The 26,980-nt window shown below is 52.0% G+C and overlaps 11 protein-coding genes across 11 annotated transcripts; 6 read left to right on the top strand and 5 right to left on the bottom strand.

The window, feature by feature from the left end:
* Nucleotides 1-644: 644 nt before the first annotated feature.
* On the bottom strand, nt 645-1,148 carry Z517_06061 (uncharacterized protein; the record flags this gene model as incomplete). Its single annotated transcript, XM_013427803.1, has 1 exon — nt 645-1,148. One exon carries the CDS (start codon nt 1,146-1,148, stop codon nt 645-647), a length of 504 nt encoding a protein of 167 aa, XP_013283257.1.
* Nucleotides 1,149-2,717: 1,569 nt separating this feature from the next.
* Nucleotides 2,718-3,896, top strand: Z517_06060 (uncharacterized protein; the record flags this gene model as incomplete). Its single annotated transcript, XM_013427802.1, has 1 exon — nt 2,718-3,896. The coding sequence occupies one exon, from the start codon at nt 2,718-2,720 to the stop codon at nt 3,894-3,896; it is 1,179 nt and encodes a 392-aa protein (XP_013283256.1).
* A 759-nt stretch (nt 3,897-4,655) lies between these two features.
* Z517_06059 (uncharacterized protein) lies at nt 4,656-5,762 on the top strand (the record flags this gene model as incomplete). Its single annotated transcript, XM_013427801.1, has 2 exons — nt 4,656-5,100; nt 5,155-5,762. The coding sequence occupies 2 exons, from the start codon at nt 4,656-4,658 to the stop codon at nt 5,760-5,762; spliced, it is 1,053 nt and encodes a 350-aa protein (XP_013283255.1).
* Nucleotides 5,763-6,937: 1,175 nt separating this feature from the next.
* Z517_06058 (uncharacterized protein) lies at nt 6,938-8,451 on the bottom strand (the record flags this gene model as incomplete). The annotated part of the gene is made up of 2 exons (XM_013427800.1): nt 6,938-7,912; nt 7,975-8,451. The coding sequence occupies 2 exons, from the start codon at nt 8,449-8,451 to the stop codon at nt 6,938-6,940; spliced, it is 1,452 nt and encodes a 483-aa protein (XP_013283254.1).
* A 1,929-nt stretch (nt 8,452-10,380) lies between these two features.
* Nucleotides 10,381-12,120, bottom strand: Z517_06057 (uncharacterized protein; the record flags this gene model as incomplete). The annotated part of the gene is made up of 1 exon (XM_013427799.1): nt 10,381-12,120. One exon carries the CDS (start codon nt 12,118-12,120, stop codon nt 10,381-10,383), a length of 1,740 nt encoding a protein of 579 aa, XP_013283253.1.
* A 588-nt stretch (nt 12,121-12,708) lies between these two features.
* Nucleotides 12,709-13,964, top strand: Z517_06056 (uncharacterized protein; the record flags this gene model as incomplete). The annotated part of the gene is made up of 4 exons (XM_013427798.1): nt 12,709-12,756; nt 12,813-12,893; nt 12,959-13,256; nt 13,309-13,964. The coding sequence occupies 4 exons, from the start codon at nt 12,709-12,711 to the stop codon at nt 13,962-13,964; spliced, it is 1,083 nt and encodes a 360-aa protein (XP_013283252.1).
* An 855-nt stretch (nt 13,965-14,819) lies between these two features.
* Z517_06055 (uncharacterized protein) lies at nt 14,820-17,549 on the bottom strand (the record flags this gene model as incomplete). Its single annotated transcript, XM_013427797.1, has 6 exons — nt 14,820-15,219; nt 15,293-15,472; nt 15,579-16,240; nt 16,301-16,381; nt 16,439-17,285; nt 17,356-17,549. 6 exons carry the CDS (start codon nt 17,547-17,549, stop codon nt 14,820-14,822), a joined length of 2,364 nt encoding a protein of 787 aa, XP_013283251.1.
* A 698-nt stretch (nt 17,550-18,247) lies between these two features.
* Nucleotides 18,248-20,356, bottom strand: Z517_06054 (uncharacterized protein; the record flags this gene model as incomplete). The annotated part of the gene is made up of 1 exon (XM_013427796.1): nt 18,248-20,356. The coding sequence occupies one exon, from the start codon at nt 20,354-20,356 to the stop codon at nt 18,248-18,250; it is 2,109 nt and encodes a 702-aa protein (XP_013283250.1).
* A 581-nt stretch (nt 20,357-20,937) lies between these two features.
* Z517_06053 (uncharacterized protein) lies at nt 20,938-21,687 on the top strand (the record flags this gene model as incomplete). Its single annotated transcript, XM_013427795.1, has 1 exon — nt 20,938-21,687. The coding sequence occupies one exon, from the start codon at nt 20,938-20,940 to the stop codon at nt 21,685-21,687; it is 750 nt and encodes a 249-aa protein (XP_013283249.1).
* A 638-nt stretch (nt 21,688-22,325) lies between these two features.
* Z517_06052 (uncharacterized protein) lies at nt 22,326-24,331 on the top strand (the record flags this gene model as incomplete). The annotated part of the gene is made up of 6 exons (XM_013427794.1): nt 22,326-22,680; nt 22,742-23,502; nt 23,592-23,686; nt 23,744-23,865; nt 23,917-24,062; nt 24,125-24,331. The coding sequence occupies 6 exons, from the start codon at nt 22,326-22,328 to the stop codon at nt 24,329-24,331; spliced, it is 1,686 nt and encodes a 561-aa protein (XP_013283248.1).
* A 652-nt stretch (nt 24,332-24,983) lies between these two features.
* Z517_06051 (uncharacterized protein) lies at nt 24,984-26,785 on the top strand (the record flags this gene model as incomplete). The annotated part of the gene is made up of 5 exons (XM_013427793.1): nt 24,984-25,286; nt 25,361-25,809; nt 25,864-25,924; nt 26,033-26,372; nt 26,493-26,785. The coding sequence occupies 5 exons, from the start codon at nt 24,984-24,986 to the stop codon at nt 26,783-26,785; spliced, it is 1,446 nt and encodes a 481-aa protein (XP_013283247.1).
* Nucleotides 26,786-26,980: the final 195 nt, after the last annotated feature.

Below are 26,980 nucleotides of genomic sequence, written 5' to 3'. Positions count from 1 at the left end.
ATATCGCTGGACAGCCACCGTTTTTGTGCTGGGCCAACAGTTGGTAGCTGCGACACCGCTTGAAAGCCCTATGCTCGAGGAGATCACCTAGTCTTCTCTCTGCGCCTGGACTTGGGCTTCGGGCCTTTGTGGCCAAAAGAAATTGTAATCAAGCCAGCGCCCGAGGATGGTCCTGACTCCTTCATAAAGAGGGCTATCTCGACTGACTGCTTCCTCATCAAGATCATCATACTCAAAGAGCAGATCATCGGGGGAATGTATTGCGGCATTGGGGGCTAGGATCGTAGACTTCTGCAGGATTTGTTTCGCCGTCTGCACATTCTCTCCCAGGTCTGATTCCGATATGGTTCCGGGGATGGTAGTGTCATTGAGGCCATTCTGACTCGCCTTTTTATTGAAAAGCGCAAGGCAACCGATACCAGACTATCGCCTTGGTCCTGAACTGATCCTGCGGCTTCCTGAGACACAGCTCGCAGCTCTGGCAGCGCAGGGTGCCAATTTACCAGCACGCCAACGGGGACTCTGACATTCCTGAGCAGTCCGATCGTGAGTGAACTAGAATTGCAGACAGCTTTGACTCCTGCTAATGGAAACGCGTTTAGACCTCCTTTCCCAAGCCAAGTGTTCTGCAGTGTAAGCTGGCCCTAGATCTGCACGACGTCGACGGCACGGCCGAATCTTGCAAGTGCTCGTGATGCGACTGCTCCGAGGATGTCAATATCAGCACCTGAAATTTCCACGCAACGGATGACGCCCGAATCGGACAGTTCATAAAGCGTTTCCACAACTTGAAGAGTCTCTTCGAAGTTGACAAACTCAACATCCTGGCAGGATACCACATCGAGGTAACTTGTGGCGAACCGTTTGAGCGACCGCGCCACAGATTTTCTGATCCATTCAGGGGAATAGTCGGAATAGTCCTCGCAAATTCTTCCAGCTTTGGTCATCAGAGTGTAGGCGCTTCTCTTGCATAAGGATGTAACCTCAGAATGGCGCAACGCTGCACCGATCATCTGTTCGGAAGGTTCGTAATAGGGGAAGCTGTCGATTGCTCTCAACCCGAGGTCAAATGCTGTTTCGATGGTGCGGTGGATTTGTAGGGTTTCAGGCCGAGGATGGAGTTGGTAGCTGAAGCCTGCTGCTCTCATAACGAGAGGCGAGAGGCGACAGCCTTGCCAGTATATGATCGGGTGTACGGAGAGATTCATCCATGGAAAGCACAGTTGTATGGCGTTGCGTCGAGAGGCTGAGATGTGTTGAGACAGCGCGGAGAGGGCGTCATTGCTGGCCTCGTGCAGCCAAAACAGATGGCTGCCATGGCGAAATCGTGTCCGTGCTACCTCTCGAGGCCTCCTTACTAGACCTTCTGGTTAGAGTGGAACGAATAAGTCGAACATGTCGAGGTAGTTGTCGTCGAAGTACGGATATTCTTCCGTTAAGATGGGGCATATGGGGAGAAGAGCCCAAGCGAAGAGGTACCTCGATGGTAGGATCGTTTGCAGAGTAGGAGTATGGAGACGATGCTAGCACCCAAGTTATCCCCATCCAGAGATCATTCACCACCAGATAGTTTTCACAGGGCATCCCCACTATTCGCAAAAATTCTCCGTTGGCTGAGGAGGTGGAGATATTGACCGTCGGGATTGTGGGTAGAGGATCACCGAACCAAAATGTGACAATGATGGTGGAGATAGACTAGCAGACAAGATTACCCGAGTAGCCACTGCGATAGGATAGCGGTCTGCTGATTTGCGCGAAGAGACGCGGATGCTGGGGTAGCGCAGGACAGGTGGCGTGGTGTTTGTGAAAAATGCCTGCGATCCTGTACTGACTCCACGGATCACGTGTCTTGGCAAAACATGAGGAAATCAATCCACACTCAACTCAACACAAGACGTCTGCCGTCTTCCTAATCATATGAAGGGCTTCAGTCCATGCTCCTATAACGAAAAGTCCTCTCGCTTCCTCCTTCAGCATCCAGCTCAATTGGAGACAGAAATGTGCCCAGCCCCCGATACCGCAAAGTTGAGCGCTCTATTATGGTATGGGCCAAGTCGTGGCAAGTTCGTCCACGTTGCAAGCTGTAAAGGTACCCTTTTTTGGTGCATTGGGCTCTACAAATCCCAGGTACCAAGACAGCTATTTCCGAGGTGATTACGAGCCAAGTTGAGTGCCCGAAGACATTCCCCCTTTGCAAGGTGATGTCTCTGAGCGCAACGTCGTTCAACCTAGCAACCCATGACGGACCACTCTGAAGCCCGAGGAAAAACTCTCGGCTTTGAGTTGCCCCTAGCGACGAATGGAATTTGTTGGAATTCGGTGGCGGCGTAGCGCATGATTCCCTACCTGATTTGGCCGGATCCGGTGCGATGCAACACAAAGACCTCCCTCTCTACTGAATGAATTATAGATCGAAATGGTGCGTCGAGGAATGTACACGCCGAATGCGGTGCTCCGCGAACAAACATTTCCTTTTATCTCGAGGAAGTGCACATACGCATCCGGCACTCCAGGAATTCCAGCTGTCTGTTTCATTGCCTATTATTACTGTCTTCTCGTGCTCGTGGATCTCGACTCTGCTACTTCTCTACGTTTGTAATCTCCTCACCTTTGCCAAAATACCTTGATCACTTCAATCCCATTCGTATCCAACCCTGCAAGTCGAAATCTTTATCGTCCCTCCCAATCCTCTCGTGTCTTGCAAGAATCAAGCCACGATGGCTTCTACAAGAGACGAAGCAAAGGACGATGCAGTCATACCTCCCGATGCCTTCAAATATCTCAATTCCATCAAACTTCACCAGCCCCAATTTCTCGGGAAAAGATTTGCTCGTCTCTGCAATAATTTCAAGTATATACCTCCTCCCGGCCACCGAGTGATGCTGTATAAGGCCAAACTTGAGCACGAAAGGATACTTAGCAGGCTAGAGAAAGCGTACCGGCTTCCATCCTACTGGCCTGGTTGTTTCAAAGAACTTCTTCAATGGCTTCACCGGATCGACTTCACTCAAGACAACCAAATTTATTTTAACAGATTTCTTGGCGAGATTATGGAAGAAACCGAATCTGAATGTTCAATACCTCTCCTTCAGACGCGAACCCATGACTTTTTCCTTGTCTGGGAGTCTAGATTATCTATGATGAACACCCCCTACGCAACTAGGTCTGACGAAGAAACCACCTCTTACGAAAGAAGAACCTCTTACGAAGAAACCAGCTCTGACGAAGAAGCCAGCTCTGACGAAGAAACTATCGAGAATAAGTGCGAGGAGCACAGGTGGCTTATTCATGAGTTCAACCCAGCTCTTCAAGTAGAGCGCAACTCTGACACCGAAGAACCTATTCTCCCGCTGCGGTTCGGCCTCCCTGTGGGAAGAGTAACATGCTTTAAAAAGGGAAAGGGAAAAGACCATGACGGTTATAGTTCATTTCATCTGGTCTTCCATCCAGTTGACAAGAGCTTTTGGATGGTGGTGGATCGCTACTTGGGCTGGGAGAGGTTTGGTGAGTGTGGCTCTGATGTGGATGTGCATTCAGACACGCCTGTATACGAATATCTAGACAACAAAGAACGAAACATTCGCCTACGCTTGCGATTTGGGAGGCGGAACAATATGGCGGGAGCCGAGGCATTCCGTTTGGGGTCAGCGGATCTTTGGTTCCCCAAAGGCTTGGGACTGAGTGAGCTCGACGCCGGCAAACTAGTTTCTAGATCCGATCGGCGACATCGGCGGCCGGCTGTTGACTTCTCCAGCCTTCCAAAGGTATCGCGGTTTCGAGACTCCGAGGCCCCGCAAATTCACATCGCAGAGGACTCCAGCTTCCAGAGCTATCTTGCAGAAAACGGAGTGGTGAAAGGACGCTCATGGCTTAGTGTGTCACCATTGCCTGCCTGAGATTCTACGCATCTGCAGCATGGCGAGAGCTTTCTTCAAGTGCAAGCCGCACGTGGCTGCAAATCAAAGTCTAGGCACTGTTTGACTGGAACAGTGTCTCTAGACAAGTCGGTTCCACAATGGCCCCAATGAGTCAAGTTAGTCTAGAATCCCAGTGAATTGGTGCGAAGTACTTTGATGTCAATTAGAAAAGAACAAACTCTTTGTGCACTTAAAACAGATCAAATGGAAAGTAAATGCTCCCACCACCAGTACCCTTTGAGGTTGTCTTCCATATTTCGGAAAGGAAATTAATGCTCTCAGACATTTCACTTGAACACATCCCGGGTGCGACAGTTTCCCGTATCTGCTATGAGAAAAGTCCGTACTCAAGGGGCTAGGTCCACGATTAAAGGGGTGATTCTCAACCTACAGCTGACAGTGAGGCCAGAAGTTGAAGCATTCTTTCAGCAACTTCCGAGTCAAGTTATTCTAAGACAAAGCCTGCTGCATCAAAAGTTTCGATGGAGACTAGAGACCTGGATCAAGATCTGCATGTCGAAGCTGTGAGATAGGCAGATGTCTCATCCTAGCCACCACTTCAACAAAGCGAGTGCTCAGATAATGATTGTGAGCTGTCTCACGATAGAACAATGCTCATACTTGAGCCATGGATGGTATGCTGTATACAAAAGAAGTGCTCCGGCGTCGAGATGCGAGTGTTCTACATCCCTTCTCGTTATCCTTTGCATTATCATTATCATTATCGTTCTCATCATTATGGCTGGTTCCTGTTCAGAGAGCATTATCAACTCGGTGGAAAACTTTTGGACGACTGAAGGTAATGGCCTCTCCAACGATGAGAATCTCAAAATCCTTACCGCGGGCTTGAACAATATGTGCAGCATTGCCAAGTGTGCGAACGATCTGATTAGAGATAATCCTGGCCTCAAAGAATACTTGACATACCGGCGACTAGTCAACGTCCTCGATTTCGTTTTCAAAGGAGCACAGTCACTCAAAAACAATGCCTCGAAGTCGGGTTTTTCAACAGAACACCTGTCAAACACCATCCACGGCTTTGAGGATGTTTTGAACTCCCTCAAGAGCAAACTCCCTCAAACAGATGTCGCTGAGAGCACAAACAACGTACCCAACTCGTCAGCAATTGAGCTTCTTCTTGAACTGTTCTACAAGGCTATCCCAGAGGTGCCTGAAAACATATGTACGTTATCGGCAACATTATCATTGACATGTCTTGGTGACTGATTGATCATAGATGAATTCATGCTGGCATTCGAAGCTAAGTTCGGCAAACACTTCACAGAGACAAACTGTTGCGGGTTGCCCAGAGTGGTTTTCATATGCTTTCTGTCCGATGGCATGATTATCACAGCTTCCGCACCCCAATGGAGCTTATCCTTCAAAGTGCCGGGACAAAGGAAAAGCAAAACGCAAGAGAAGGGATGGAAGAAAGTGAATGAGCATCTGAAACAGATGCGGAGAAAGCGCTTCGGATCGTTCTCGAAAAAGGCAAGAGGGAAGTTCGCAAAATTGAAGGCAGCGTGGAGGGAATGTCAGGGGGATTGTACCAAAGCTATGAGCAGCGTGCTGAAACGCCAACACTTCAGGGCCTTCAATCACCAAGGGGAACAAGGAGGCGCATTCCACGTCCTGAAGGGAGCCGGCAGCATCCTCAAAATCTACGAACCGTGCATCAAATGCCGCCACTTATACCGGTTTCAATATATCGGCAAGAAAGCCATCGACGACCTACATAAGGATCAGATACTATGGGCCTATAACAATTGCGCCGAAGATCTATGCCATGATCTGTTGGTAAACGACAAAGCGTCAAACCGGAAGTCGGATGAATCTCTGTGCTGAACACAGGCAGCCTTCGACCAAGCCTCCCTCCTCATCACAACCAGCCTTCAATCCCTTCCTGATTGTGGTCGTTCCTCTTCTTCGCCTTTTCGTCCACACTCCACAATGGCCTTTCATCAGCCACCAGAGACTCTGCGCCTGTGGGCAGCTCCTGAACATGACATGTCAACGTGGTGAGCAAACGGTTGTTAAAATAGGTTAGTACATATATAGCGTCACTTAAAGTGTGGGCCGGGACTAGTGGGATCTAGGTACATTCCTATTGGCACGCTTTACATCAGAGTAGGTTAGCGCCTTGGCATCTCGTGCCATCAGATAGCCGAGCGCCGGTCGCTCCCTAGTTAGCTTCATTCAAACGTTCAAAGAGTTTCTTTCGTGCCTACGACGATTCCTACCCCTGCAAGAGAGGAAGTCCGTTTCGTCCCTCAGAGCTTACTCCTTTTCCGTGAAGATCTCCGGAAAGTATACACAAGGTAATGTGCAGAATCATGTCTTTACCGCTTTGGGAAGACTAGCCAGGGGCATTGGGAAGGCAGGCAGAGCTGAGAGGATCTAATTGACTGGCCCTTTCTGAAGCGGTAGACCTATACACTTAGTCCCTACTACTGCTTATCAGACCCTGTATACTTCCGTAGTGGCTAGTGCGCCAAGGGAAGATGGAAGATGTAGAAAAGTCCCTCAGACGCCTCAGTAGCAACTCTCCCCACAGCGAAACGCAAAGAACCCTGGCCATGATGCAAAAGACGATCCTGTACGAGCTACGGATAGAGAAGGACTCTGGCATTGAGTAGTCCATCAGAGGGTTCAACCTTCAACGCACCGTAATCGTCATCATGATTTTCTGCTGTCAGGACTTTGCCGGGTTCGCCACGAATACCACATACTTGTTTGAAAGAGCTCAACATCACCTCACAACCAGCATTTGACATCACTATTGGCAACAGTACCCTGGGCCTTGTCAGTACCTCTCTCTCGGCATTCTTCCTCCGGTACTCTGGCCGTCGAAGTGAATTCGTTATGGACTACTCATCTTCGCAAGAGGGCGAGAAACAGCCCTTGTAAGTATCATCCCACTGATATTTTCCGGTTTTGGACCTCCACGCGTCCAACAGTCCCTCCCTCCAGCAGTCATCCCAACGATCCTTCAATCTAAGCTTGAGAGCAGCCAGCCCGCCTCAAAGAGTGTAGCGGAAACCAGGTGTGTCTTGAAGAATTTTTCCTTCCATCTCTGCCTTTTTGTTTTCGTTGCGGAAGATGGCGACGATAAGAAGGGTCATTGCGATGCAGATACTCATGGAGGTTAGAGACGCATAGATACCAAACAGGTATCGAGGATAGTCCTGTTCCCGGAAGATCAGAGACCCGGCGATGCCTCCGAGGCCGGAGAATCCGGTCTGCAGTGGGACGGCGATGGCTCGCTTATTTGACTGGGGGATGTTGTTGGCGAGGAACGCGATAACCGCGGGGATCGCGCTGTTGTTGCCGCAAATCGCAATGAAGAGCCCCGTGAGCTTGCAGCCAAGGTTGTTTCCAAAGGCGATCATGATCAATCCGACAATAGTCATGACCATGAAGAAGATGATGAACGGCGAGCGGTGCTGAACGCGATCGGCTACCACCGAGGCCGCCACCGAGCACAGTACCGCAAGCAGATAGGGCGGTGTAACCAAGATCTGACTGAGTGCGGTGCTATATCCCAGGCCTTTCAGGATGGACGGCGTGAAAAAGGACAATGAATATGATCCGGTCGCAACCCAGAAGAACAAGAGCGCGAGACTCCAGCACTTCCAGTCACGCAGAGCTTCCATCGTTGACTTGAACGACACCCGGTCGGAATACACTTCGCCACGATCCTGCTGGATCCGGTCCTGGATCTGCTCGAGCTCACCGGACTTGAGCCACTTGGCTTTTTCCGGAAACTCGGTAATGTACAAGTAGATTGGGACGGCCAGGATGGCTGTGACAAGTCCAGGGATGATAAAGATCCAGCGCCAGCCGCGGAGTCCGCCCGCACCCTCCATCTTGCTGAGGCCGTACGAGAGGACACCGTTGAATCCGTTGACAGCAGCCCCGAACACATACCAGACCGCCAACCGCTGTTGTGTTTCGTATCGCTTGTACCAGCAGGTAATGATGTAGATACAGGCGGGCTGCGTGAAAAGTTAGTTCTCTTGATGCGAGTGGCGAAGCGAGAGACAGTGGATAATCTTACGTTGAACCCGCCCTCGAAAAATCCAAGCAAGATTCGAACGCCAATGAGCTGCTCGTAACTCTTCACGAAGCCGCAGCACATGGCGACGACCCCCCAGCAAAAGATCATCCCCGAGAGGAGTTTGCGGGTTCCCACCCAGCGGAGGACTGAGTTGGTCGGTATTTCCACCAGAATGTAGATTGGGAAAAAGACCAGGGCCACGACCGAGTACCTCGATCCTGTCAGGACGAGATCCACGTCCATGCCAGCGACTTTGGCCGAGGACAGATTTGTCCGGTCGATGAGTGACAGGGCGTATAGAATGCACAGAAACGGCATGACATGCAGGTCGATACGGCGCAGGAGTTTTTTATCCAGGACAGATGCGTTGGGAAGACCCTGCTCTTTGGAGGCCACGTCCTCGTCATGGATTGTAGAACTGGCCTGGACCTGGACAGCCTTGACTTCCGCGCCATCGGTGGGATCCAGCGCAGACATGATTCAATATCTTTGGCGTGGGTAGTGTGGGCTGGAAAGATATGCAAAGAGGCATACAACAGCCTGGAAACTAGACTGTGCGAGAATGTCTCTGCTCAACTGAAGATAGAAGACGCCGACGATCTGGGGTCCGGAGTAGGGAACCTGGGGAAAGCGGATGTCTCTAACTATATATCCCAGACCCTACAGCATCTGGCATAACGAAGGGCCCTTTCCGTCGAGTCCTTGACAGTTTGGTGTTAAGACCAAAACTGCCTTTGAATGCCAAGTTGAACCGCACCCGCCCACTACCCCGAAGCATGGCATTGCGCAGATTTGGCCGAGGGCCATTCGTTCTCGGCCCTTTCGCATACGCAGATTGACCCGGTATGTATTGTACCGAGGGCTTTGGTACGAGGTACTCTGCCAGCCAAGTCCACGTCGACGAGCCTCTCAAGGGATCTTCCACAATGAAGCTCAGCCTCGCCATCACATTCAAACCTGGCTGTTGCTAGCTTTCCTTCGGTTTGTTTTTGGCTTGCCTTTGACGTTGTTTTGTCTGGGATAGGAGAATTATCTGTGACTGTGCGTTGATTCTCGTCCCGGAAACGAGGTCCCCAAGCCACGCCACCGAATACACGAGTCCGAGGGCAAACGTCTTCACTATTCAATCAGGAATCCAATAGTCGGTGTTTCTTTCCTCGAAGCCCTAAAGTGAGCTCCTAGTCTCGCGGGCACTGAGTACTGTGCCGACTGCCAGAGGACTTGCGCCAGTTAGCAGCACGAACTGCGTATTTCCCGAGGGCCCGGTAATGGTTCACAGATCCATCCTTCCCTGGAAGCCCACACATGAAAAGGTTTGACCGTTGATTCGATTACTTTCATCTTGGGTTTGGGTCCGTCTGGTAAAGGGCATACCTACTTGGCTTTTGGGCGAACTCGCCAATCCGATATGTTCCCGAGACCCGCCTCCCCGGGAAGGAAGAGGGGGGGGGGGGGGGGGGAAATCACCTGGGGCGGTGATTTCAACGGCGATACCCACGGCGATTTCGCTCACCCATCCTAAATAGGAAAGGTGGCCCTCTCCGCCAATCATATGGACCAGCATATCATCACTGTCGATACTGGCGAACAACGCGCAGTCCGGGAGGAACAACGACGTCAGGAGGTGTCACAAGGATGACTTATAGCACAGATACCACAGAAACACAAAGGGAACTCGATCCGTATCAAAAAGCTAGGCAGGAAGACGTAGAATATTTGCCAGGGACCCCCCTCCGCTATCAAATTCGCGTCGGTGTTTGTGCAGATACCCAGAGGGCCACGCGCCGCAGTCCACTCCGAAACAAGTCCAGACCTTGCATCAACACTAAGGCTGGCTAGATAGATAGACGACGACTTGGGTAGACACCAGGGAAGCTAAGGGTATAGCAGGAACAGATGGATTTATGCCCAAGAGAAACGAGTGCTATCTTCAAGTTTTTCTTTTTGGTGGCAGATTCTACCTAACGGGAGTCCCTGGCGCATTCGCAAAATCCAAATGCCGAGGAATAAGCCCTACTCATGTATACTCGGAGGATTGATGAATGCGCTCAGGTCACATATTCGTGGTTAACCATTCCACGCCCTTGATGAGGTTGGCCCCAAACTCAAGACGATCGCTCACGCAAAGGCAAAACCCAGAAGTAGTGCGGCAGCTTTTCATAGTGATCGCGTCGTGTCTTGACTCCAGCGTCGCGAAATGCTATTTCTAGGACGACCGCATCGTTCCGCAAGGGGGTCCTTCTCACAGCTGACGAGGTATGTAGGCGGGAAGTGCTTGTGAGCAACAGTCGCAAACGCGGTGAACACGGATGGATCTGTAGGATCAGCCCCTGTGCATGCTGTATGTTGCGCACACACGCTCAAATTGAATACGCTCTCAACCCCTTTCTAATCCCTCCAGTCGGCCTAGGCGACTGATGTCCCGTTTGTCAATTTCTCGTCGGGGCTCATGAGCTGTGCAATTCGGGTCTTGTCCACGTCGTGAGCAGGGTTACCAAGATACCAGGTAAGGTCTCCGCGATTCTCAATCTCAGCGATATGCATGCCGTTTCCGAGGAAGGCGAAAGGATTCTCAGGTACCCAGTACTCGATGTCGTAGTCCTCCATCCGGGGCGCCTCGAGGAGTTTTAAGAAGTGTAATCGTGATCCGGGCCATAATGCCGGCTTTCCATCTTTCTTGCCTCCTTTGAACCAGGACGTGCACGGGTCGGTCCACACAGTCCGCTTGAGAAAGGTATCAGCGTGGGACAAGAACTGATCCGTCCTTTGCAGGTTGGGCCTCACGGACTTGATGTTCTCGAGTTGCATTTTCTCCAGAATTTGGAGGGTGTACTCGCAGAATTTGTGGATCAGGGGGAAGAACGATCCGTGAGCCACGGGGAAGTATGCGCCTCCTGAAATGAAGTAGTTTGGCACGCCGGCCAGCCCGACGCTAAGGTACGAGGGCACAGTCTCTCGTGTAGTCCAGAGCTTGCCCATATCGACGCCGTTGACCAGAAGAGGGGTCCGTGGCTTGAATGTCGTATCAAACCCGGTGGCACAAATAATGACATCGACGGCGTGCTCGTTATCATCGGGGTCGAGAAAGCCATTCTCCGTGATGGTGATCAGCTCCTGCGTATAGGTTGTCGTCTTTGGGCCGCAAAGGGACTGTAAGTAACCATAACCCGGCGTAGGGCGCCTACAGCCGACGGAGAAGTCTGTGGGCACGATTTTATCCCGGATATCCGGCCGAGACTGGAGGTTGGTTGTCATGTAGTCGTGGCAGAACTGGAGAGCGGCTTTTTGTTCTTTCGTCCCGTTGAGGATGAACCCGAATCGTTTGTTGAACGGCTCTTCGACCATCTTGCGGTAGGCCAGGTATTCGTCTTCGTTGCTGAAGATCTGTTGCTGTTCCGGAGAGTATGCATAGTTTGCCCCGTCACTGCGGACGAACTGCTGAGAGAATGTACTGGTGATCCAGATCTTGCTGCGAACCCAGGTGTATATCTTTTCGACGCTGTCGTATATGCTCGGAATGATCTGGACAGCACTGCTTCCCGCACCGATCACAGCCACCCGTTTGCCCCTGAGGTCAACTTTTGGATCCCAGGCCGCGGAATGGAGCAGAACTCCCTTGAAGGACTGCAGCCCATTGATGTTGGGCCATTTCCACTTGTTGAGCACGCCAGTGGCATTGATCACCACATGTCCAGATTCTACCCACCTCGAGCCGCGTTCCAAATCTTGAACCTCGACTTCCCAGCGTCCAGCCTCATCGGTCCAAGACATAGATAGGACCTCGTGGCGCAACTTGACGTACTTTTCAACAAAATGATTTTCTCGCTCGACCGTCTTGAGGTAGTCCCATATCTCTAACGCTTGCGACCAGTAATGCGACCAAGGTGCAGGCCTCCATGGATATTGGTAGACCACGGAAGGCACGTCACAAGCACAGCCCGGATATCTGTTCTCGAGCCACGTGCCTCCAATGTCATTGTTCTTCTCAAAGCAGACGATGTCCAGCTCCTCCCCCCTTTCCTCTGCGAGTTTGAAAAAATTAAGACCGGACACGCCCGCGCCAACCACGATGACCTTGAGGCGTCTCTTGGTACCGAATAATTGTTCCGGGATATAGACGTCCTCTGATGGGTTTGTTGGGGTCATGGTGGGTGTCAAAGGCTTCCTCCGAGGAGGAGTCTTCTCCGTCTGGCCATTGCAAAATGGCGCAACAACCTCTGCGTCTCCCATGGCCTAGTACGGGGTACGGGCGAAGAAAGTATAATGGTACGGTGTAGACGGTTGGAACTCTCGTTAGACTGAGCGACGTGATTAAATCCTCGTACGAAGGGTGATATTAGATAAATATCACGAACAGCGTTCCGCCCTGTACACGGCCAAGGAACTAAAAGTAGTATCAGGACATAATTTGACCCGAGGGTTTCTCTCTATCACCCCTACACAGTTTTGGTGTGGATCACCTTGTACCGTTAAGTGTTAACCCGGAGCAGCCCGAGGTATAGCAGAGGTAGTAGAGCCCGAGGCCCAAGATGGCGACCTACCAACAACCTACGTACGAGCAGGGGCATTGTAAAGGGTTGCATTCTGGCTCTCGCATTCCCAGAAGGGAGTAAACGAACCCGACCTGGTACTTAGTACATAATACACTGCTCTTGTTTACTCCATTTGGGAGGACTTTGTCAGTAACGACATAGAATTTTCTCCCCTATTTCGAATTGATTGAAACATCTCAAGATGTCAAACCGGACGATGCGCGCAGTCGTCTTCAAGGGACCTTTCGAGGTACGAGGGCGCGCGCAGAATGTCTCAAAGTAGCATGCTGACACGCCTACACGCAGGTGGCTGTAGAAGATCGACCGGTACCAACGCTACAGGATCCTACCGATGTCATCTTGAAAGTCACGGCCACAGCATTATGTGTAGGTCAAGTGGATACAGGAGCCAGAGGAAGTACCTGAAAGATAGCTAATATGAAGCACATCAGGGATCTGATCTACACTATTACCGTGGCCACGTCAACATTCCCCCAGGCCTAATCTGCGGCCATGAATTTGTCGGTTCGATTGTCGAAAAGGGTGAAGACGTCAAATCATTCGAGATCGGCGAGAGAGTCGTCGTCCCATTCTCGACGGCTTGCGCGCAGTGCTTCTACTGCACACGATCTCTATCAGGACGGTGCACCAAGGGCCAGATGTTTGGCATGCCAGGAGGGGTCCCCGGTGGACAAGCCGAGTATGTCAGGGTACCACTGGCCGACACAACCCTCTTCAAATCTCCAGACGGTAGGTATATGGACATCCTCGCCACCCTTGCTCTCTCGTTGATGCTTTCAAGGGGTCGACGAAAATCTACTGGTGTTGATGGCGGACATCTTTCCCACCGGCTATTTCGCCGCTTCCCGCTTTTTGGCAGACCTTCGGCCGGACGAACGAGAAGATTTCACGGCAGTGATTATAGGATGCGGGCCCGTGGGCATTTGCGCCATTGCCAGTGCTCTGACAATGGTGAAGACGGTCTACGCCATAGATTCAGTACCGGAACGATTAGCTGAAGCCGAACACATCGGTGCCATTGTTCTTGCATTGGACGACCAACCTGCCGACAAGATCCGGGCTGCCACCGGCGGCCGTGGTGCTGACGTGGTAGTGGAGGTCGTTGGACGCAGTGACGCGCTCATGCTCGGGCTAGACATAGTCAGACCATACGGCAAGATCAGCTCGATCGGTGTGCACACGGCCACTCTGGAAATTCCAGGGTTGCTCCTCTACGGTAAGGCCGCCACCCTTGCTTTCGGTCGGTGTCCGGTGTCAAGCGTGTTCAAATCGGCTCTGGACGTGTTGATACGGCAGCAAGAGAAGGTTGCCTTCTTGTGTGGTAGGAAGATGCCACTGGAAGAGGCACCCCAGGCCTGGAAGGATTTCGAAGCGAGGAAAGTACATAAAGTTGTGTTTGACCTGACTCAGAACCCATCATCGGAAGAGTCGGTCTGATGTGTAAAAGTAGGGGACGGTCCGACACGAAAGATAAAATGCGGGTGAAATGGTGGTAGAATGCCTTGTTCGATTTCAATAGACAAAATGTCATAGTTCAGTCAGTGCATCTGTTCAGGGATACCCTCACAACTCCGAAAGGTCTTGTCCTTCATATCCCTCGAGAGTCCAACTACACCAAAGGTGTAAGGTACCGGACAACCGGTACCATATCTGCCCCTTAAGACCAATGAATGGCTGTGTAATCACCAAAAATCGACCGGGCGGGTCTTTACAAACTTGGACCAATAGCGAGGGATTGCCTTGACCCCTGACTTTGCGCAGTACCTGGGCAGCATCTAGGCCAGAGTCACGCGAACCCTATCTGGCGGTCCGACGTCGGGACACCAGGGTTGACAGCTACGGGTCTCGTCGTTGTCGCGGGCCGGCTTTATATTCAAGGTACACCTAAGGATACCACATCAAGTTAGCCTAGCATTAAAGGGGTTCGCGAGGATGAAGCTGTACCTGTCTCCGCTTAGCCTGGCTTAGCGTGCACTGTTTCTGAGAACTAGTGGGGATATAATGTCAACCCGATGGGAGATATTTCCAGTGGAGTCGTGTCAGGTCTCTTCGAATGGTTCATTCGTCCTGAGAGGCGACCGTGACCCGTACGCCTGTGAACCGAATAGTAGCAGCGCTGCTGACTGGCACTAGCTTCGGCCTGGAATCCAAGTGTGGCCCTTATCCACTTAGCCATTGTAATGGTGAGTGATGCGAAACTGTAACATCATTCTGAGCTGAAGTCCATTCGCAGTCCATTGCCCTCACAGAGTTCAGCTGAGCTGGGGTTTGTGGTCTTCCCGTGTCATCCACTCAGATTATCGCCAGGGGGCGATTGGGTGGTTCCTGCTGCACGAAGTCCTCGACCCGCGGTATACGTCCAAGGACTAGAGCGAGACACTGGAATCGCAGTACCAACGAGTAAAGCTGATAGTCGGGGAGACATGTCTCGTCCTTCGGTCGTGGCGGCAACTGAGGATTCTCCAGAGACTCGGGTTCGCAGGAGCCGAATGAAGTCTGCCTGTACCTTTGGGCGAGCACAACAGTGTTCTTCAAGATGGTGGGGAAAAATTCTGTGGCGTCATAGAGGTCCACCATTGTCTTCGATAGCTGCGAGCAGATGGCGAGACTCTCAACTGTTGAGGGTTCAAAGTCCGTGGCTTGTTGGATGTAAAGGTAGAAAATGGTCAGTGGGATGAGGACCACGATCAACCTAGAGCGTCATCTCAATATAACTATGTCTGCGGACAAAAGACGGATGTGAGGGTGGTATGGCCGGCACTCACATGTTGGAAGGTAGTTGAAATATCATCTGCTCATCCCGCACTTCTTTCAAGATCTCCATCATTGACTTGATCGAATCCCACAGCGCTAATCGAGAAGATTCGATGATCCTCCTGGCCCACGGTGTAATCAGGCTCCTCTCCAGGATGAGGGTGTTTTGGTACAGGATGGTAATGGCATATCTGAAACGGATGTTAACAGCTGGCGAGAAAGTGGCAAAACGCAGTGCACCTGAATCAGTACAGAAGGAACAAAGGTTTGCACGGTGGCTTCTGTCAGTGGCCTTACTCATATGTCAACTTAGTTATCAACTGTTCCAGGCGGAGGAGGCGCCTTTCAAAACGCGGCAGAGACTCGTGCGGTTTCAGCTCGCAAAGTGAAGTGTTGTCGTACCTCCATTTACGGTAGCGCGCCTCCATCTCTTCAATAGGCATCGGGTTCGATGGGGCTGGCGGTGTAAAGTCAGGCTTTTCTCCTATCAGTTCCAGCTGATCGGCAGTGCGCCTCCACAAGACCTTGCCCAGGTGACCGAACAAGACTTGCATCTCGATGCGAGCCACGAAAAGACGAGTCAGTTGTTGTTTTACAGCGGCGCTCAAGTACCACGAGAAACTGAAGTCTCGTTCGAAGTCTTTTAGTCCAAGCGTGTGCCAAGGCAAGGAAATGGCGTCCATCATCTTTGGGTTGCTCGTCCATCTGAGTCCCATGAGAGCACTCGAAAACCGGTGTAGCCAACATGCGCACACTCGATTCCACTCCGATCGTTCGGCAAATCCTGGGGTTGAGTTTTTCTGAGGCCACACGCCGACGCTCTGGATCGTCTTGTATGCTTCAATAATCCAGCGTTCATTCTCCACAAAGTGGCCTGGATAGGCCTTGAAGGTACTGAGCAAGAGGCAAATCTGAACTCTTCGCATCGGATCGCTTTCGCAACCTAGTTTGAATAGGAACTGCTCAGGCCCCGGACGAGTCAGCACACGGGTTGAAAAGCGGGGAGGTAATTGGCATACAGTCGCCCTAGAGTAATGTTCGTTCCGCTTTGCTCGTAGAGTTCGAATCTGAGACGGATCCATACCGCGCACTTTTGAGTACTGTGCCTGTGTCAGTGGCGGCACTCCTCATCACGACACCTGCGTGTCAGGACTTACCGGGCACGCTGCGAACATAATACAGTATAAAAGTGCTAGACTAATTGGAGTTAGTGGTCGCTCCGACAACTCATCTTCTGTGCCGTTCACCAGAAGGTAAAAGTCGCGCTCGTCGAGCAGGGGGAGCCTGTGGTGCACGTAGGTGAAATACAATTGTACCGACAAGGAGATCTCGGAGATCTCAGGCAGGTGCAACACTCTTTGTTCTACCAGTTGGGTGTAGGCGTCGTCATCCTTGTGGCTCTCCATGACCCAGTCGGCAACCCAAGGCAGAGGGGACTTGAACACATGACGTCTGTGTTGAACAGGTGGCTCCACGGATGCTGGCGACAGTCCAAGCGGATGGCCTACGCTCATCGCAGCGGTCACAGATGGATCGAACACGTCTGTCAGATTCATGTATTGCTCCAGTATCTGCTCATCTGAAAACTCGTAGTCTAGAGTGGGCAGGAAGGAATCATATGAGTCGGATAATGTAGCCCTCTGTGATTCAGCTGTGAAATCATCTGTACTCAGCATACAAATATCGGTATTGTTCTGGACCTGGGGCAATGATGTTTCACCGCGCATGTCGGTGCTGACGCGTGCGCCTAACGGTTGACGCACCGTGATCTGTGTTGTCTCAATGTCCTCGTCTGGCTGCACACTATCTTCAGAACGGGTCTGAGACACGTTCGCGGGCGATGCTGCAAGAGCTCCTGCATCGGGTGGACCGATCTCTCTGGCTTGGTTGATCCTTCGAGACGGATATGCGTTGTGTACTGAGTGGCCATCGGAGTCAGAGACCCTCGCAGAACCAGTTTTGCGGGTAGGTACGCCAGCTCCTTGAGATCGACGGGTTGAGTGCCTGTTGAGGATCGAATTAGATGCATCAAGGAAGGTCGACCACCCCCGCGACCGGGGTAGCGGCTACGTACCTTCGTGGAGCCAACTCACATATCAATCCATCTAGGGTGCAGTTGGTGCATGGCTCGGGTCTCTTTGAGACGGCATCGCAGCGCACCTTTCGGCCGCGGCACGAAAGACATGCCTTGGCAGAGCGAGGATTCCTCGGCCGATTCAGTCTCGACTCTGGAGCAAGTACAGACCACTCGGCCGAGGGCTGGGCCATAGTTCAGCGCCTGATATTCGATGTGGGTGATAAGTCGATTCCAATGGCCAGCAACTGCAGGAAAGACGCTATTCATATCATGCTGGAGCTGGCACGTGGCTGGTCGGCTGACCTGCCGTAAATCTGCCCCGCACTTGGCGCCAAGGCTTCAATCCGGGGTGAATGGACAATCACGGATGAGTTAAAACTGAACGCGACACTTCCATTAGCCAACGACCAGAGATGCAGCAATATTGCAGGGATGGTCTGCAATGCACAAGACAGGAGAATTGAAGACTTTGGTACTTCTGCCATTTGCTGGCTGAACCAAAACGGGGTGATGGCCCATTCGCCAGCTCCGCGCCTACAGATCAGAGCGAGCTAGTCTTTACAGGCAGCCCTAGGAAATTCATAGCAAGCACCAAGACGCTAGTCTATATAAAGATTTGCCGAGGCCAGATGCAACATTTGCCGAAACTCGGCTGTTTCTCGCCTCTCGGGTCAGGAACCGCAACCAATGAGTGAGGATTTTGTCTGAGAACTATACTAACCCAATACAGTAGCAACGGCAAGAAAAAGTCATGCAAACACAACTGATGTGCGACAGGCGTCTGGACCGTGGACAGACCCCTTGTTAGGCAAGGTAAAGACGAATGAGCCACAGGAATTGACAATTCTTTTTGGTCCAGATGATTGAGACCCTGCCACCCCTGCCCAGATCAAAGCTTGGATGTGACTGGGCTGCTCTGTTCGTGACCAAAGGATCCATGCACCAAGGCCATGATCCGATTGCGAGCATGTTCCTCACCCTCACCCATTATGATCTCTTCGCTGCGCCAGTCGCTATTGAAGGTGTGCATGTTGAGCGGATTTTCCTCGTGTGCCACGCGGAAGAGGCTCGAGTAGACGTCACCGTCATAGCGCCCGAGCGAACTAGAGAGTAAATAGTCGGGAATGTCCCAGGCATCCACCAAGGCGGCGGCGTGGACTCGAACAGTATCCAGGAGTGTTTGAAGCTGCGAGGACAAGCCCTCGAGATGACTAGGCAGCAACACCCCGGCGATCAAGAAATCAGCCGCTTGTTTCTCAAGTGTCGAGAGGGCGTACAGTCTGAACAGCGCGTGCATGACGTTGTGCGTGGTCTGCCCGAGCTGCGGCGTCTGGGTCGCTAGAGCGTTGTAGAAATTGGCCACAAGGACGGCTTGGCAGTGCGCGTTGCTCAATCTGTGTAGGCGAATAAGCATACGTTTCCACGGTGTTTTCTCCTCAATCCGCGCTTGGTACGCCTGGTGCGCGAGCAGGCTCGCTCGGAACTGAAATGCCGCCACGAGGTCTCTGTCGCTATGGAGCACGTCAAACTCAGGGATACGATCTCTCGTTCGCAGGAAGTCCAGGAACGCGCGGTCTGCATCATCCGTTCCCGTGGCAGAAGGCTCTTTGACACACTTCTGCATGCGTTTAATGAGATAACTGGCCGTTTGCTGGGTGATCATGTAGTTATCGCCTTCCACTGTCGGTTTCGATAGATAGTCGTTGTTCAACGAGATTATACCACTCCCACCGCCAAATCCGTGGCCTCCAAGCGCGCGGCGGCACGTTTCGATTCCATCCGCTGCCAGCGTGGTACATAACGACTTCAGTCCAGAAGAAGACGCATGCATCTCGGCTATTTTAGAAAAGTCGTTATGCTTTTCGATCCGCGCTCGTGTCGAAGAGTAGATTTCGTTCATAGCTTCACCTGTATAATGAAGAGCAAACGTTGTGGCTAGTAAAGGAAGCACTCTGATCTGAACTGTGGGATAGTTAAGCACAGCCTCTTCCGGCGCGTTAGGTAAGGCATCCCGGTCGCGGAATTGTCGTCTTATCAGTGTGTATCGGACGGCGATGGTGACAGCGCGGGCCAGCACAAGCCGCGCCTGCATAATAATCTGCGCCCGCGCGTAGGTTAACGAGCCATAGACGGTGGCCGGCTTCTCAGGCTTGATGTACTTTCCACTCTCGGTGACGCGGGAATACTTGGCCAGGAGCGCGGACGAAGGAATACGAAAGTTCTTGAAGAGCATATAGCCGTTATCCATAGAGGCGTACCCGTATTTTGGTCCGATGTCGCCAATCACCACCCCTTCAAGGGGCTTGTGGGTTTTCATGTCGCGGACCTGTACGATGAACTGATGTGGTCCGTACGATTTCATAACCCCGTTCTCATCTGGGAGCATTAACTGTGCGACGACGACGGCATGATTTGCACAGCGACCAAGGGAGCCGTTCCACCATTTCGCTGCGGTCAGGTGAGGACTGTGAAGAACGTAACCCCTGCCTTCAGGGTTCCATCTGGCCTCGGTTTCGATCCCCCGAACGTTGCTGCCATGACCAAGTTCGGTCTGGCCATAGCAGCCAACAATCTCCCAGTTCTCGATCTTAGGTAACCAATACGCCCTCTGCTCATCGTCACATTGCTGCCTCAACGATGCCAGGAACATAGTATTGGAGAGCGCAAAGGGCGAAACCTCGTCCAGGAGATATTCGGCCACTCTATCATCGTCTTCGGACCATCCGTAGCGCCTAGAAATCCGCCTAAGTTCCTTTGCCCGTGCCAGACCCACGTGAAACCGCTCCGGCCGAGACATATTCAGGTTGTTCTTCTTTGAGAAGAGGGGGTGATTCTCCAGGACATCCACAATTCGCCTTTGACGCTCGCGGAATCCATTGCGGTGCAGAAGATGATGAGATAATCGACCAACATCAATGTTTGTATTTGCCCGCTCTGCTGCTAAGATGCGGGGCGCTGGAGGTTCAGCCGGCTTCAGACTTGCTGAAAAGTCAGACATGATCCTGGGAGAAGACAGTGACCTGACAGATCGTCGTCAACCAAGAAGGCTTGGAGGTATAATAGTTGACAATGTGTTGATCTGGTGCACCTGAGCGTGACAAGCGTGGACAGTGCGGACCTCGGTGTCCATAGACGTGCGTTTTGCCGGCGGGCCGCCCGGGGATCATCGTCGACGAATGCAGGATGCAGGGGTGTATGCACTAGTAAAAGGCGGGGTTGAGGGGAGCGTGGAGCATCTGTCTGGGGCCGATGGTCATGATTCGTCGTCGGGGTGGTATGAGGGTATATACCGAGTATAAAACCTGAAATCACCTCGGCAGAAGCGCACAAAACTCCGCTCGCCGGGCGGCAATGCCAGGATGCCAACTTGAACGAATCACCGAAAGCCAGTGTGCCTAGGCTACGGTTCCCAATGACCCATTCCAAGAGTCTAGCGTCTACAGCTGCGAAAGAGATGCAGAAGGCCAGCTCCCTCGCATCTTCGATGTCTGACTCTTCACACACACCTGATTATTTTACCACCGTTGGACGAGTCTCTCATTCAGTTCTAAAGGTCTTTATCGCCGCAGCGTGCAAAACATGACTTCCCCGCTGACCAAATGGAAATATGTCTCCATCGAGCTTGCCGATAGTGCGCTTGGGGTTTACGTGGTTACAATGAATAAACCTCCAGAGAACCGGCTAAATATCGAGAGCGCGCAAAACATCATCTCCGCCCTTCGATACATCGAGAAGGTCCTGCTGGGCCCTGACAAGCCGGGCGCCGTCATCATCACCAGCTCCAGCGATAAATTCTTTTGCACCGGCGTCGACCTCGAGGAAGCCTCGCGGGATCCTACGTCCTCGGCAGATGGATTTTTCCCGTTGCTCGCAACCCTCCTCGACTATCCATATCCGACCATCGCCGCGATCACCGGCCACACCTTTGGCGGAGCATGTCCGTTCTCACTCTCCTGCGATTATCGGTTGATGAACCGGAAAAGAGGGTTCTTCTGCATGCCGCCTGTAAATCTAGGCCTGCATTTCGACGGCATCGGCTATCTTCCCCGGCTGAAGCTCGCCCCCCAGGTGGCGAGAAAGATGCTGTTGGAAGCACATAGATGGACGGCGGACACGGCCGTTGTGGACGGCGTCATTGACGAAGCGGTAGAACCCGACCAGTTGTTGTCACGAGCGGTGGAAAAGGCCAGGGAGATTGCTCCGAGGGCTAAGATGGGTGTCTATGGCCTCTTGCGGAATGAGCTCGTCGGCGAAGCATCGCGTCAGTTGCAGCAAGTGTCTTATCTTCACCACCGGACAGCGAGCCAGCCGGTCCGGGCCAAGATCTGATTGATCAAGTGGCTCAATACTTGGGGCCCATGAGTCAGAAATAGGCGGCCGCAGGCAGTGGAAGCAGCGTATTTGAATATTAGTCTTATCTCTCATCACGTGGTTTCACTTCAGTCGTAGAAAACACGATCATCTCAGGGTTCCCTCACGATGAGAGAAAAGCTCATGGACGAAGCACACAGATACCTGTAGAAGTCAGAATACTGGGCAAGATTGATCGTCCGTATCCCTCGCAGAGGGGCGGCCCAAGATTGTCGCAAATTAGTACTAGGAACAGTGGCAGGAGGCCTTGGGTATACGTCCCATTATCCTGGGCTACGCACAAGTCAACCGCCGGGATTGGATCATTACATCCCGAGTCTGCGGCGACTAGGTTTGCAAGCCGCGGGGTACCTCCCCTATCTAGCTCGGCATTTTCTACAGCCACCAAATATCGCCGCTTCGCTTTCTGGGCACAACAATCCGTTGGTTGTTCTGATAAACTGCAGTACTTCGCAGCGTCCATATTTCTATCCCTTTATCGACGTTCAGTAGATTCTCCCGTGTTATTCAACAGAGCATTCCCTGTCTTGGGTTGTCGTTAACCCAGCGTTTGACTTCGCCTTCACACTTTGACGGTTGTCCCTCCTGTTACAAAGATGGTGACAACCAACCTAGATCCGGCAAGCTTTGACCGAACAGATTTCTTTCCACCACACGAGGGAGAGAATGTCCTTCCTCATGATCTGCTGTTCCACAGGCTGTACTTTCTGGCCCTCAATCAAAACACGACAGCAGTGAGGGACTCTCACAACAATCACGAGATCAGCTACCACCAGCTTTTTAGCGATGTCGTGGCGGCCAGAAACCTCATTCGTCAGCAGCTTACGGCTAACTCGATGGAGATGATTCGGAGGGGAGATGAGATATGTGTGCTCGTTGTCGCAAGAGGTTACGAGTTTGTCGTTGCGTTCTTTGCTGTGATGTGCCTCGGGGCCATCGTTGTGCCTCAAAGTGAGCTCTTCAGGTTCACCTTCCATCATGGATCTTACGACAGAGGCTAATAGTGCACAAGGTCCTCACATCTCTTTCGAGGAACTCATCCATGCGGCCAAAACCTCACGCGCACATGCCACGGTATGTTCCGCACGCCATGAGGACCTGTGCCGAAGTATTACTGGTAGCCCGGGCATTGAAAACGATTACCGCGTTGTGCTTGTGGATAGCTGTATCAAGACCACGCCCATAGACCTGGGCTCATTGGTCTTTTCTTCCGGCAAAGCACCTGACCCAAACAAGCCAGGTCTCATCATCTTCACTTCCGGCAGCACGGGTCGACCCAAGGGAGCAGCGATGAGGAGATACAATGTCATTGCGATTGCTCTAGCCGCAGGATGGCGGAACAACATCGGACCCGGTTTCACCAGTCTCCAAAGCCTCCCTACGCACCATGCCACGGGTCTGATGGTCAACACAGTCCCGACCCTCGTAGGGGGTGGCTGTGTGGAGTTTACGAGCGCCAAACTGGACATACCGGGTCTCTGGGATCGGATCCGGCGTGGAAACATCACGCTGTTTTCCGCCGTGCCGACGGTCTTCATCCGCCTCCTGCAGCACTGGGACAACGTCCTCATGAAACTTGATGTTGAAGAAAGAGAAGAATACCGGCGAGCACTCTGTAGCATCGACCAGCTTCATTGTGGGTCTGCGGCGTTGCCTGTCCATGTGTCTCGAAAATGGGCCACGCTGTGTGACGGTCGTCACATCCTGGAAAGATACGGCGGAACGGAATTCGGCAACCCTTTCTCAAACCTGAAGGGAATGACGTTCGTCCCAGTAGGATACCAACTGAATCCTGCTGCCACTCCGGTCGGAGGTGGAGGGGAAGCCGAAGAGAATCCAAAGCTGATGCTGTATGATATTAGGGCTCGGTCGGGATCAAGAATCCGGGGACAGAATCATATCTCGAAGGAGGCGATCAAGGAGAGGTCCACGTCCGTTCTCCATTCATGTTTTCAAAGTATGTCCTCCCCCCCCATTGATTCAATGTTGATCATATATAACCCTTCGCTGTCAGATACATCAACGACATCGAAGGGACCAAGAAAGCTCTTACGGATGATGGATTCTTCAAGACTGGGGACATTGCAGAGAGAGTGGGAGACCTCTATTTCCTGAAAGGGCGCAGTTCTGTGGACAGTAAGCACCGTGAAGATCACAAGGCCACTCCAAGCTGATGCGTCTCCACAGTCATCAAGTCAGGCGGGTACAAGATCTCGGCCATTGATATTGAGCGCGAGATCTTGGAGCATCCGAAAGTTCAGGAAGTAATCGTGGTCGGTGTCGATGATGCAGAGCTTGGTCAGCGGATAGCAACGGCCGTTGTTTTGAAAGAGGTTGGTCGCTCTAATTCTCTAGGCAACCCTCAAAAAAAAAAAAAGGCTAACCATGGTTCCAGGGGCAGCAATCACTCTCGTTGCCGGATCTACGAGATTTCCTGAAGGACAGACTGTCATATTACAAACTCCCCACCGTTCTTCGCGTCGTGCCCGAGTTGAAGAAGACCAACACCTTCAAGGTGCCCAAACTACTACTGAAGAAAGAATTGTTTGAGACGGGCCACCCTGACCTTCAGTATTGGAAACGGGACAAGGCCAAACTCTGAGAGCCACGTGGGTGACATGGGGATCAACGCCATCTAGAAAATAGAGAGCAATGCTAGGGAGGGTTTCCCGCAACGATTCCAAGTCCCCAGACATAGCCTAGACATTTCTTCTGCTGACTGGCATAACCACTCATGCCAAAAGGGCTTACAGCCTCGTGGGTGTGAGCATACAAGGGTAGACGAGGCGAGCGAATAATATCCAGTCTTGGCCAAAGACCACGCTAACTTGATATGACAAATACCTCGGGCCGCTGGGCCGCCATCGCCTGTGGAGACTATGGCAAAATGATCACTGGCGATTTCAATGCACCGCAGGCTAGGCGCTAAATTCGAGTGGTCGCTATGCTCGTATGACTAGGGACCGTGCACAGGGCATATCATGGCATCTGGAGTACATACTCGGGGCGTTGGATCGATCAATGGCTGACTTGACATAAGGTTTTGCCCACATCATTTGACATACATATGGCTGGCTGATTCCATCGAGTCCACCCTTTATTAGTGTGAAAATCCGGTGCGTATTGCGTATAAAGTAGCAAAGGATTCCTCTCCGTTCCACACGTATGGAAAACAGTGAAGAAAAACAGCTGGTCCATAATTCAACCACTGCGCTCTCCTGGTTTCGTTTGTAGAGAGACTCACGTATACAACCATGAACGGTACCACAGAGCTCGATGTGTTCGAAAACTACTTCAACACGATCGACGGAAAGCTGAGGGACACGTCAGCAAAGCGACATGGAATAAACCCGGCCACCGGCGAAGCGCTTGCAGACGTCCCAGTCGCGACGAAAGATGACGTTGATGACAGTGTCGAAGCGGCCAGAAGAGCTTTCAAGACTTGGTCCAAGTTGCCATACAAGGAGCGGAAAGCGGCCGTGGAAAGTTTTGCGTCGGCCATTGAGCAACTGGGCAATAGTTTGACGAGGCTGTTGACCATCGAACAGGGCAAGCCGGTAAGAGCTATCGGAGACTCCTGCTGGGTCCGCATTCTCTGTCATGATTTTCTTTTCTGACAGCCCATTCTCAGATGGTTGTGGCTCGCTCTGAGCTCCGAGCAGGCGTCGATCGAATGCGGTCCGCTGCTAAAATACATATCGTAGACGAAGTGGTGTGGGAAGATGAGAGAAAACAATGCATTTTGCGCTACGTGCCTTTGGGAGTTTGCGTGGGAATCGTCCCCTGGAACTTCCCCGTCAGTCTCGCGTGCCAGAAGATTGCGCCTGCCCTGATGGCGGGCAATACCATGATCGTGAAGCCGTCTCCGTTCACGCCTTACTGCACCCTGAAGATCGGAGAGCTGGCCCAGCGCTTCTTTCCTCCTGGCGTGCTGCAAGTCTTGAGCGGCGACGACCAGCTCGGTCCCTGGCTGACCGAGCATCACGATGTCGACAAGATCAGTTTCACCGGCTCGACGGCTACGGGAAAGGCCATCATGCGCAGTGCAAGCGGCACGTTGAAGAGAGTGACACTAGAACTGTGAAGTTTTGTTTCCACCTTTTCGGGCCAGCGTCATTAACGTTCGAATCAAAGTGGAGGCAACGATGCGTCGATCGTATGTCCGAGTGTCGACATAAAAGAAGTAGCACCAAAGGTGAGTCTTGAAGGAGGTGAGAGGGGAAAAGCTCAGTTCCCTTCCTGTGCCTTGTGCAGACGAGTGGATGGAATCTCTCGAATACTAACTCTTCTATTGCGGTATTAGATCGCCACATTTAGTTTCGTGAACTCTGGTCAAGTATGCCTGGCCATCAAGCGCGTGTACGTGCATGAGTCCATTTACGATGAATTTCTCGAGGCCATAGTCGCATACACCAAGGCCCTACGGAGCGGTGACGGCCTGACGGAAGGGGTATTCGTGGGCCCTCTGCAAAACGATATGCAATTCCAGAAAGCACAAGACTTCTTGCGTAATATCCAGAAAGACAACCTTCGCGTCGTCACGGGAGATCCGACAGCTGTCGAAAAAGCAGGCTATTTTATCAAACCCACCATCATTGACCGACCGGATGAGTCGTCTCAGATCGTTCAAGAGGAGCCCTTTGGTGAGCAGTAGAACTTGTCCTCTTTTTCCCTATCCCTTCTGCCCTTTCGGCCTACTAGTGACCCCCAAATTCGCCGTCGCGTTGTGTACTTTGGCTGACATGGGACGCTGGTAATATTAGCTCCTATCCTCCCCATCTTATCCTGGACGGACGAGGCCGAGGTCATTGACCGGGCCAACAACTCCAAAATGGGGCTGGGCGCATCAGTCTGGACCCGGGATCTCGAACAGGCCGACCGCATTGCAGGGCAATTGGAAGCTGGCAGTGTCTGGATCAATAGCCACATGGAGCTCAATCCGATGGCGCCTTTTGGCGGACACAAGCAGAGTGGGATTGGCCACGAGATGGGCATTCAAGGCCTGAAGCTGTATTGCAACACAAAGACCATTTTCCGGCCCAAGTCGCAACCATAACACCCTGTGTATTGGTGATAAAGCTCAGACGGAACATGTGTCGTGTCTACAGTCAAGCCCAATCTTTATCACACGCACGTCTATTCATGTACGCTAGGGCGTTGAAATGGATATGTCCAGAATATTGCTATGCCGTGCGGCTTTTAATACTGTTTTCTCTTTGTCCAAGGGTGAATTCAAGCCCACTCAACCGGT

The sequence above is a fragment of the Fonsecaea pedrosoi genome (assembly GCF_000835455.1).
Source record: "Fonsecaea pedrosoi CBS 271.37 unplaced genomic scaffold supercont1.4, whole genome shotgun sequence".
Taxonomy (NCBI): domain Eukaryota; kingdom Fungi; phylum Ascomycota; class Eurotiomycetes; order Chaetothyriales; family Herpotrichiellaceae; genus Fonsecaea; species Fonsecaea pedrosoi.
Note: the sequence above shows the minus strand (reverse complement) of the source record. Positions and strands in the feature narration are given on the sequence as shown.